Genomic DNA, 12,055 nt, shown 5'->3' on the forward strand with positions numbered 1-12,055 from the left:
CATGGCAGCGGGCGGGAAGCAAAACATTTTCATTTGAATAGTGAGGGGAAGTTTAATGAACACCAGAGACTATAAAACATGAGTGTGTGTGTGTGTGTGTGCGTGGATATCTGACACTAAATCCAGGCAGTTTGTCCTTTGTCGTGGCTGTCATCTATTTTGGCTGCAACTGAATTTAACAGCCGAGCCAAACGTCACATACCGATGTTTTCGTTGTTTGCAGCATAAAGAAACAAATGAGTAAAAAAAAAAAAAAACAACAACAAAAAATATCTTCTTTCTCAAATGCATCGGAGCGCCTCATATTAGGCTCTGCTGCCTGTGTGATGGATAGCGGTAAGAAAAGAGGTAAAAGCCCTGCATCGGAAAGTGTACATGATAGCACGATATAAACATGTTTAACTCCTTTATCAGTGCACAAAACAAAACAACCAAAAAAAAACCCACACGTGTTAAAGTACAACGGAACCTGCTCAGTTTTCATCTAAAATGTAGATTATGTGTTTACGCACAGTGAGTGAATTGTGTTTATTGTTTTTTTTTCTCCCTGCTTTTTGTGCCCCTGCCGTCCGCGGACGTGCTCGCACGACTGCAATCTGGCGGCTGAAGTGCTTTTATTCATCCTTGAAGCTGTTGGAGATGCCGGAGCATAAATCAGACACACTATTGCACAGGCTGACGGCTTGCTTTATTACAATGAACACTGGCGCTGTGAGTTATTATAAGCTAATGCCGCACGCACGCACGCACGCACGCATGCACGCACAACCACACTTCCCTGCATCAAAAAAAGAGTATATATAATATTATATGATAAATGTTTCAAGGTGATTAAGTGATTTTTAGAGCTGTTTGGGTTTAGGAAAACAAAAATAAATTGTGAGGAAATCATGGTGGTCTTGGAATATGTACCAAACCAGTCGGCCTTCTTTCAAGGAGGAAATGCAAGTTACCGATGGTTGGAGTTTTCATTGGAAGACCAGTGAGAAGTGACCAATAGGAAGGTGTTCACCTGACCCTAATGGTAGAAAACAAATCCTTTTGGCCTCCTCTAAGTGCCGCTAAATGAATGAATGAATGAATGAATGAATAGATGATGTTGTGTTGCCCATGCTTTGCCGTCATTTCCTGTTTTGCCTCATCTCATGTGGCTCCAGTCGCTTCTCGCACAAATTGAAGTGAAAACGTTGCGTTCCAGGAAATGTTCATGCTAGGAGAGCATGAAAACAGTTGCCACACTGAAAATTCCAGGATTTATGCGAGAACAAAAATGTAGGTGACAATATTCTGGCATTGTTTTTTTTTTTTTTAGTGGGGCCTCTACATTCTTAACTTGTATCTGTGGGCTCTTTCTCAGGCGGATGTGTGAAAATAAAATCTGCTGCGTCTAACCAGGAATTAAACTTGATAATTTGCAGGAATTTGTCTAATTGGCTGCATCATTTTGTTCTAATGAAGAAAAAAACGTTGGAAAAAAATAGAAAGGCATCCCTGCGTCTGGACAAAGCACCAATCATCTGCAGCCGCAAAGCCCGACCACAGCGAGCGGCTGCCTCGGCTCTGCTTGTGCTTGTGTGTGTGTGTCTGTGCACTTTAAGCGTGCACGTGCCTGTTTGCCTGTCTCGTTGACCCGTAGCTTGACTGTCAATCCCCAGAGTTTCCGCCCCTCCCGCCGCTGGATTATGCGCTCAAGTCTGAGTCCGAATGCAGATTTAGCCGCGGCGCTGATCCTGACGTGCCACCCCCCCCACACACACACCCCCACCCCTCCGCCTCCTGTCTGTCCGTCTGTCCGTCTCGCTGATAGAGATGTTAGCGCACACCAAAGAACGCGGCACACGTGCCTGCTGCGTCTCACGGAATGACACAGTCAGTCAAACAGGCAGTCGGACAGACACGCAGCAGCCACACATGGCAGCTCATGCAGTCGGTGGGCTCCCGGCGGACGGCAAGCCGGCAGGCTCACCAGCACTGGTTCTTTATCATGGGAGCAAAATAACACATGTGTCACTCGCATGGTGTTTTATTGTGTTTCTAGAGGGGGTTTATCGATGCTCCGAGCGTTTAAAATGCGAAGATGAAAGACAATATTTCCCATGTTTCCACCGACAAAAGACGAGCAAATTAAAATACAAAAACAAAAACGTAGGGACATGATGACTGGCGACTGTTTTTTTTCTTCAGAAACTTTCCAGACCAAATAATGAAACAGAAGATTGAGAAGTTAATTGACGGCAGAGGCAGTAATTATGTGCAGACTTCATTTGATTGACGATGCGCTTCAAAAACGCCGTTGGTATCATCCGTGGTGAGCGATGTCTGTTGGAACAAACGGATTTGGGTTTGCTTGTTTTTTCTGACTAAACCAAAGTATTGATCGGGGTTATTAAAGGTTTGCCAGTGTGAAAGTGTACATAGTTCAGCTCTTTGCACCTGGGATCTCACAAGTCGGGCTCTCAACATTTTCTTGCCTCAATTTTCGACTAAAATATACTATTGGATTTTATTAGACTGTGCTATCATTTGCTTATGAACAAGTTTCTGACAACGGCTCTTTCTACGTAAACAGAACGGGAAGTCTAAAAATATCTGCTTAGAGTTATCATTAAAAGAGCTCACCAGTGATTCCGGATCAGCTATCAATTGACCTCCATGATGAAGATCCGCCAGTAGATCTTCCCAAAACTACATCTGCCGCATCGGCTGTGTCAGACTCCCGGAGCCAGAGACGCGATGACCTGCGGGGGGCGCTCCGGTCGCTGCTCGCTCGTCAAGGCTTGACGCTGCTTGATAGTGACAACGCTAATTGTCAACATCTGGTGGGTGCTTGCCATCTCTCGGCGCCGGCGCCCAGTGAAACCTGGCGGTCTGTCATAACGTGTCGGGGAAAATTAGCATCAGTCAAACATGGCGAGGTGTAGAGGTGAGGGCGAGGAGGGCGAGGGGGGCGAGGGGGGTGGGGAGGTGGGACGGGTCACTCCAGTGTGTGTGTGTGTTGGGGAGGGGGGGTTGTTAGGGGTAGGGCTTGCAGGGTTAACGAGGAGTAATTGCAGGGCCAAGAGATTCACAGTGACGCAACGCTTCACCACAGAACTTTCCTTGTTTCACTGTGTTGTTGTTGGTGGTGGTGGTGGTGGTGGTGGTGGAGCTGCCAATCAAAGTGGCTGATACTAATGTATGTGCTACATTCATCCTGCTGGTGTCAACATTGTCACTCAACTTACCCGAGGCTTTTTTTTTTTTTGCTGTCTTTTCTTCAAATGCTGGTCATTTTACCTGACATTTACCATCTATCTATCTATCTATCTATCTATCTATCTATCTATCTATTTCCAACTTCAACGCAATCCCCGACTGTCACGCCCTCCGATTCACTGCCACCACGGTTTGCAAGAAAAAGAAAAAAAAAGTTGGGGCGATGATTGCGATGAAAGACTGCGCATGCCGAGAGAAATCGTCACCCGATTGTAAAAAGTCGGACCTCCGTTTGTAATTCAGGCTAGTAAAATTACAGTTTAATTTAGAGTTTCCAATTTGCTCCACATTCATGTTTTTGGACTGTGGGAGGAGACAGAGAACCTGGAGAGAACCCACGCAGACACGGGGAGAACATGCAAACGCCACACAGAAAGGCCCCTGATCCATGAGCGAACCCATGACCTTCTTGCATTGAGGCGACAGAGTTAACCCACTGCACCACTGTGTCGCCCTATTTATGTACTAACTGAAGAAAAGAAAAAAACAGCAACCTGCAGTTACTTGATAATAGGAGACAATAAAGACAGTGACATTTGGTGGCCCTGCAACAAACTGGCCACTTGTCCAGGGTGTCACCCTGCCTTCGCCCCATGACAGCTGGGAGAGGCTCCAGCGGACCCCCGTGACCCTGCGTGCAGGAGCGAGCGGCTATTGGAAACGGATGGATAGATGGACTTACGTTTGTTAGCATCCGTTGACTAACCGTTGTGTTCGCCTGCGTTCACAGGAAAGCGACAGCCTGTGGTGGGACGCCTTTGCAACGGAGTTTTTCGAGGAGGACGCCACGCTGACGCTCTCCTTCTGCCTGGAGGACGGACCAAAGAGATACAGTGAGTTCTGACTTTTTTCTCCACGCTCCTCTCTGAGTTTTTTTTTTTTTTTTTAACAACCTTCAGCAACCTCCTCGTAGCGTAGCGATTGGCTGTCTGCGGGTTGAATCGGGAGCACGCAGAGAGCCTGATTGGGAGGTTAAGTTATTGGGCGCCGACGTTTCCCCTTTGTGCCTTTAAATAGCACTTAGAAGAAAAACGGGGGGGTTTGCCTCGAGAGAAACGATTTGTACTGCTGTCAAACGCCGGCGCACTTCGCTCAGCTCCACGCCAATTGGGGATGCGGGAAAGGGAAAAAAAAAACATTATTCTATCGCTTCTATCTTAACAACAGCCTTTTTTTCGGTCGCGTGGGTGCGTTTGGTCCGGGCTTTTTAAATAAAGATGATAATGTTAAACGTTGCGGTTTCTGGAAGAGTGAATTGTCAGCTTTGTCGCAGCACATCTGCTTCCCTGGATGATCGCAACACGCGTGTCATTTCTGCAAGCTGTGTCGTTGATGGAGATTTTAAACGGTCATCCCCACCAGCAGGTGTCAGTATAGGTGGGGACGTGAGCTCGATGGCACGTGCGCTGAGCTCCTTTCACATCATTGGAAGTAGCTTATGGAAGTCGATCATTTTTTTTGTGTCATTTGTCATTCATGAGCAGCGTCACTCTGTTCTGAAGACAAAAATCATCCAGCACTGCCGGCATTCAATAAAAATGTTTTTTAATCCGTCTCAAACTGCGTTAAATTTGCGGCGACTTAATTATCGGAAAGCACTTCAGTATTCATTGCTTTTGATGTTATTGTCGCCGCTACTTCCTGTCTCTTTGTCCTCTGACACTTATTTCCTGCGTCCAACCAACTGGCTAACGGGCGGCGTGGGGCTAACTGGAGCCTGTTAGCACCTCTGGCTAACTAGCGGGAACTGACCTGACGGCTCCGCCCCAACGTGTCCCCATCCAGAAGCTTTTCTTCTTGGGCTCTTGGCCCGACGGACACTCCAGAGAAACCCAAAGGACTCAGAAAAACGCTCCATCTGTCGCACCAGACTGACCTGTTTTTGCGCCATTATTTATTTAGCGGACCTCCCGGCCGAGGCTACGTCGCGTCGTTGCAGTCGGGGGGGGTGGGGAGGGGGGTGGCACCTTGGTTCAACGCTAATTAACTGAGCGTCTGTGCGATTGAGAGAAGCGTGGCAAAGTTATGCGTTATCCCATAAAGAAGTGATGGATGAGGAGGATCTGTTTGTTTCCTCTCAGGCTTCACCTGAGAGCCTGAATTTCAAGGAGGGCGTCCAACGGCGTGCACGTTTGATTCGGCGCGGCGCCAGCGTCAGAGCTGAGAGGATGTTATTGAGTTTGCGATATTGTCGTCCCCGTCCCCGTCCACGCCACCCCAACCCTACCCACACCCCCCTACTCTCACACACACACACACACACACACCCCTCCCACCCCATCCCCGTCTCATCTGCATAGGTCTGTGTTTTGATATTTGAAGCATATTGAATATCACACAGACTCAGATAAGGACGTGGTGCAGCAATGAGCACTGCGTGTATGTGTGTGTGTGTGTGTGTGTGTTTGCGTTCCCGCGTGTGTGTGTGTGTGTGTGTGTGTGTATGTGTGTGTGTGTGTGTGTGTGTGTGCGCGTGACTCAGCTCAGTGACGGAGAGACAGAGACAGAGACAGAGACAGACGTGTGTGTGTGTGTGTGTGTGTGTGTGTGTGTGTGTGTGTGTGTGCGTGTGTGTGGGGTGAAGGATTGTTGCGAACCAGGAATCTAGTTTGCTTTTCATACGTAAAAAAAAAATATATATATATATATATATATAAATGAAAAAAAAAGTCCCCGGGGTGCAGAGACCCTGTTCCCGCGGCGATGGGAAGCTTAACGCCATGGCGACGATGACTCACCGCCCGCTCGCGAGCCTCCGTCCATTCACAGCCTCGGCACCCCGGATACGCACACGCGCGCCCGCGCGCACGCACAACATGTAACGCAAGCGTGTGAAAAGTCTGGTCCCGCCAAATGTGTTTTTAATGAAAATAAAAAAAAAAAATTAAAAAAAGAAACATGCACGACGTCACCGAGAAAACGAGTCGGGCGACGGCAAATCTGAGAGTGGCTCAGTGAGCCATGCTGCTGTTTGATGTGTTTGATGCAATACTTAAAATTCGTGACGCGTCCTTTCTGTGAAGAGAGGAGAAAACTGGAACTTGTTAAGTCAGTTCACTTTAAAATAAATAGATAAATAAGTAGACAAACTTTCTCCGGCAAAGTCCAAGGTGCACAAAACACAACATGATGCAATCTAATAATGATGCACCATTAGCTGCAAGGCTTCCCTTTTTCTCCACCCTCCTACCCCCGCCTTTTTTTTTTTTTTTTTTTGCAGATATCTAATAGTAGCGCGTCGATGTACGCTGGAAAATAATGTGCGCAATTGCGGCTGTAGTAATGTGCGACTCAGTAAATATCTCAGTGCTTCTGCTGGAAAAAAAGAACATCATCCTTTTAACCTTTTTCTCCCTTTTTCCTTCCCGCAAATCACTGCGACTCCTCCCTTCCTGCGCCTACTATCAGGACTTCTTTGCTCTCCTACATACTTTGTTTGCGCCTTTGTGTGTGTGCGTGTGTGTGTGTGTGTGTGTGTGTGCACGTGTGCATTTCAGAGTTGGAAGCCTTGACTTCATTTTAGCCTTTCTTTTTTTTTAAAACGTGACCACCGGCCACCTGGTCCTCTGAGGTCTGGTTCTGCAGAACATACGAGCCAAAGTCCTTTTATTTCTCTGCCGCATTTCCATCCACTTGTTCGGACGCTGAAGAAAAATGCTTGTTGTTTTTGTCCTCTGTGTCATTTATTTGATCAAACAAACAGAGAGAACAATGTCGTTAAAACATAGACACAGACACACACACACACACAGACACACACACACACACACACAAACACACACAGACACACACTCACTCGCTCGCACACGTCCGCATTAATTCAGCTTAAAGGTTTGTCTTGTGTTGGCTTGAAAACAGCTATAATATATTTACTATTTTGCTGGAAATTATTGTGGTGCGAGAGATGTGCAAGAGCAGAAGAACTCCTGGTCCTTGTTAAAGATGAATTGTTTTTAAATCCTACAGCACCTTATTTGATAATTACATGGAAACAATCATTTCTCTCCAGTCTGAGGTGCTCTAATTTCATAACATTCACCGGAGGAAAAATTAGAAAAGCCAATTTAGCTAATCTGTTTTTCCCTCCCTCGCTCTCTCTCTCTCTCTCTCCCTCGCTCTCTCTCTCTCTCTCCCTCGCTCTCTTTCTCTCTCTCTCTCTCTCCCTCTCTCTCTCTCTCCCTCGCTCTCTTTCTCTCTCTCTCTCCCTCTCTCTCTCTCCCTCCCTCTCTCCCTCTCTCCCTCTCACTCTCTCTCTCTCTCCCTCGCTCTCTTTCTCTCTCCCTCTCTCTCCCTCTCTCTCTCCCTCTCCCTCCCTCTCTCTCTCTCTCCCTCTCTCTCTCGCTCTCTCTCTCTCTCCCTCTCTCTCTCTCGCTCTCTCTCTCTCTCTCCCTCTCTCCTTGCGCGGACCTGCGTCGAGGTGTTTTGTAACTCGTCTCCAGCTGGTGTTCAACCGCCGCCTCTCAGAGGAAATACATCAAATTGCGAAAAGTCTTCGTTTGTTAATTGCCGTAGTTGGACACGCTAACATGTCATACATGAGCAGCTCAGTCTTCGACCCACCCCCCCCACCCCACCCCAAAAAAAAAAAAAAAAATCATTTATTTCTTCTTTCAGACGATATCACAATTAAAAGAGCGATTTTCCACTTGCAGTGCTTTCACCATTCGCGCTCTCAATTCAAGCAACGCAACGCAACGGGAATGCAAGGAATCTGCCGCTGCTCTTTCCAAGCAGGCAGCAGTTTTGCATCATGATCACCATGATCACGCAGCCTCCTGGTTTGTATTTATTTTTATTTTCTAGGCTTCAGACGATTCCATCAAAATCTCAAACAGTTTTCAATTTTTATCGCGTCATTCGAGCCAAAACCTCTCAACCGAGTGGCAGATTAGAACTTTTAAGAAGAGGGGATTTTTTTTTGCTCTCTTTGCTTATTTATCATGTTGTAAGTTAAATAATTGAACGCCGCATATTACACTCAACTCGCTCCAGCTGTGTTTTCCACCATGTTTCTGTCATGTCAACAAGCTCCCCAGAAATGAGTGAAGTTTATCTTTTATATGTTTTTTGGCTGGTAGGCTGCAAACAGAGGGCTAAGCATTTTTTTTTTTCCATCCACCCCACAACATAACCACCTTATCAGGGTGCTGCATTATTTATTTTTTCGCGCTGCGGCTCTCCAGTGAGAATTTGCAGTCTGCGCCTCAGCAAATCAAAGTTTTTACGCGAGCAAGCAACTCCATGTTGCTTTGATAAGAGTCCCCCCCCCCCGCTCCCCCCCCTTTTTTTTTTTCACAAGTGGCGTTTTCTCCACCCTTTACCGCCGTCATTGTGTATGGCGTGAAGCAGTCGGCCACGGACGGAGGCCGATTACGGCCTCACGGAAAAAAAAAACCCCAAACGACGGCAAACTTCGCCTAATTACAATCTTCCGCCGATTGCGGCGGCCTCAGCGTTTCACTCCCACCACCTTGGCCCCGGCTCCGCAATCTCAGAGCCATCTGATGAAAGCCGCGCGCCATGATGCAATCAAAGAGCAAGGCTCGGTTTCAGAAGCAGTTCAAACAAGAGCGCGGTGGAAGCTCCTCGTGTTTGGCGGGGGCCGATTCGAGGGGGGAAAGCGAGTCACAACACGTTTTTAATCGTTCAATTCATCCGGTTATTCTTGCGTCGCGGCACGCAATAATTGCGGCGACGCAGTGGCCGCGGCTAATAATCTTCAGGCAGGCGGGGGGACGTAATGAGGAAGAGGGGAAGAAAGAAAGAAAGAAAGGAAGAAAGAAAGAAAGAAAGAAAGAGAGAAAGAGAGAGAGAAAAAAAAACAAAAAAAACAGGGGAGTTGAAGGAACAAACCGGCACCGGTTCCGCCGCGAAGTCTGCTTAATGAGCGACTCGCGAGGTGCTTTAATTAAAAGTCAAGATTTTAATCTGTGGCGAGGCCAAGAAACGACATGGAAGTGTGGCAATATTGGTAGGAAAGGTCAGTTTTATATACACACATGATAATTAGCACTTTTTAACAGCCTATAGTTCAGAGTAAATGTGAGTAAAAAAAAAAAATTAAAAAAAAACTGTTTTGTTGAATTCAACGGCTCATTATATTTAACCAGACTTTGCTTGGAAGACTGCGGGGAGAATCCTGCATGCACGGCCAAAGCGCCGCTGTAAACGCCTCCCGTTATTTTTGTCACTTGCAGTGTTTTGTTTTTATTACTTATTCTGGCATTCTGCTGGACGGCTCAAGTTTGTTCACAGGCACTTTGATGGACAGCCAGGGATCCAGTTGAGTTAACCAGCGCGCCGTTGACTTGCAGTGCCAGGAAATGTTCAGTACGAATTTAAAAACTATGACAACAATTTAAACAACTTTTATTTTTTTCTTTCTGTCGCTGTCGCTGTCACATCCGCATCATCATCATCATCATCATCATCATCATCATCATCATCATCATCATCATCGTCATCATCATCATCATCATCAGCGACATATCATGTTTTTTTTTTCTTATCCCCGTCTGCTCAATAACAACACGAGACCATTGACCTGAGCTAGCTGGTGGTAGCGGTAACGGCTCCGGCTTGATGCTGATTGGTCCGCTTGCATTCTGACAGAGGGAAAGCGATTCAGGTCCAAAGTTGTTAAGATGGATGTGCCAGATTAAAAAAAAAAAAAAAATGTCAAACTTGTCTTGTGGTATAACAAGCAACACTAACCTGATATACAGCGCCACCTGCTGCGAACCATGGACATATATGTATATATATATATATATGTCTATGTATAAAAAGCACCCTGAGCCACAGTACACAACCCATCCGGGAAAACATGCTGGACGTGAAGGAGGCTAAAGAGCCGCCACGGCAGGTGTCGAGGATTGCACTCGGTTGCATCATGACCTTTTTTCAGGGGGCGAGATGTCGCGCCGCGTTCCGTTCTGCATGATTAGATTATTTTAAGCCGGAGACCTCGACGTCGGCCACCGCCGTGTTAAAAACACACTGCGTTTACCTGCGTGAGTGCGAGCGGCGGGGGGGGGGGGGAGTCTGTCTGCCGAGGCGTCTTTCTGCTGAATAAAAAGATTGACGGCGGCGGCGGCAGCTTTTTTTTTTTCCTTCTTCTTCCTTTTTATTGAATCTTGTGTCGGGGAGAAGGAAGGAGGGAGAGAGGGTGGGGGGGGGGGGGGGCAGCTTGTTTTTTTTTTCCTTCTTCTTCTTCTTCTTCTTCTTCTCCTCCGCCTTCCGCGGCATCTCCGCGGCATCTGCGTCGGCTCGCCGCTGCGTTTTGTCCGCGTTTTTTTTTTTGCCGTGCAGGTGTGTGTGCGTGTGTGTGTGTGTGCGCGTGTGTGCGTGTGTGTGTGTGTGAGAGTTAAAGGAGCTTCTGTGGAGGAGGCGGGTGGGGGAAGGGACGGAGAGAGAGAGGTGGAGGGAGGGAGGGAGGTGGAGGGAGCGTCGCTGCTTTACAGAGAGATGGATGGGATGGATTGAAGGTGCGGCGGGCGTTGATTGGCAGGCGGGATGATGCGGCCCTGGCTCAGCTGCTGCTGCTGCTGCTGCTGCTGCTGCCGCTGCTGCTGCCGCTGCGGCGGCCGAGATGTAGGCTGCCTGCTGATTGACACCCTGTGAGCCGAGCCGAGCAGAGCCGAGCAGAGCCTGGGAAACGGATCGGCCTCAAAGAGGAGACGGAGGAGGAGGAGGAGGAGGAGGAGGAGGAGGAGGAGGAGGAATGACAGATTAAAAAAAAAAAAAAAAAAATGTATGTATGTATGTATAGAGCTCTTTGAAAAGTTCGACACTGCTTCCATCTGTTGGGAAAAAAAGGGGTCGGCTTTTTTGTTTATTTTTTTAGGGAGGGGGTGGAAGAAGGTTCTAGACCAGGGCTGGGCAAACTTTTTCACCGGTGGGGCCACAATGGGTGCGAAAATTTGACAGAGAGGGGGCCGGAGCAGCAGCAGATGGACGGAGTGTTTTCTGTGAGCCTCCTCATAGGAGGAAACATTTCTCATGTGTAGAAATGGGATGCGTACGTTTTTGCATTAAACAAAAAGCTGCGGAGGCTGAAATAATTTGAGAAGCAGGACTGGATGCAAGAGGAGGCAAAACTCTCGTGAAACACACATAACTTGTCACATTCAATCGAATGAATTCTTTTTTTTCATCGCGAGATTCCAAACCTTAAAAAAAAAAACTGCCGTTTCCGTCGCCTTCAACGTGGAAACGACGCGTTGCGCTGCCGCTCATCGCCGTCTCCACGGTGAATAAATGCTTTTATTCCGTCTCTGCTCTGTTTTCCCGAAATCACCTGAAGTGAAATCTCAGTGCTGGTGGTCAGACTGCCGGACTTCCGGAACTCTTGAGATCCTTCCGAGGAGACGCAGCGTCACAAAGTTGTGTGGTTTTTTTTCCCCTCCTCGACCATCTTGGACCAATGAAACAAATGATTCTCTTCTTTTGTTTTTGCTTTTCTTTATGTGTTTTGCGCCTCGCAGCAGATTTCCCGGATCCGCAACAACTCGTTAATTTCAGAGGCACTTTATTCCTTCAGCCGCTGCCTAACTGCACATTTCATCATTCAAATTGCAATTATTAACAGTTTGTCGTTTTGTTGTTGTTGTTGTTGTTGTTTTTAGAGACCTACGCTTCCTCCCCCTTTTGCAACTTGCTGGACTCAATAAATAAATGATATATCTAAGAAATGCAAGTGCTCTTATTTGCGCTGCTCGGATCAATACGACTACCTCCTCTAATGCGTCTCCACCTGCTCCTCCCTCTGACGACGCTGAGCAGGAGCCATTTTCTACAC

The 12,055-nt window shown here is 47.3% G+C and overlaps 1 protein-coding gene across 4 annotated transcripts in view; it reads left to right on the top strand.

The window, feature by feature from the left end:
- Positions 1 to 12,055, top strand: part of ldb2a (LIM domain binding 2a) — an 83,368-nt gene that overhangs the window by 16,012 nt on the left and 55,301 nt on the right. For all 4 annotated transcript variants that reach the window (XM_076048225.1, XM_076048226.1, XM_076048223.1 and 1 more), the window contains exon 2: positions 3,986 to 4,088. In XM_076048225.1, coding sequence (XP_075904340.1) covers positions 3,986 to 4,088 — 103 coding nt within the window. The remainder of the gene's footprint in view (positions 1 to 3,985; positions 4,089 to 12,055) is intronic.

This window comes from Nelusetta ayraudi, unplaced genomic scaffold, assembly GCF_046127955.1.
Source record: "Nelusetta ayraudi isolate G7.1 ecotype Tasmania unplaced genomic scaffold, CSIRO-AGI_Nayr_v1 ptg000097l, whole genome shotgun sequence".
Lineage (NCBI taxonomy): Eukaryota > Metazoa > Chordata > Actinopteri > Tetraodontiformes > Monacanthidae > Nelusetta > Nelusetta ayraudi.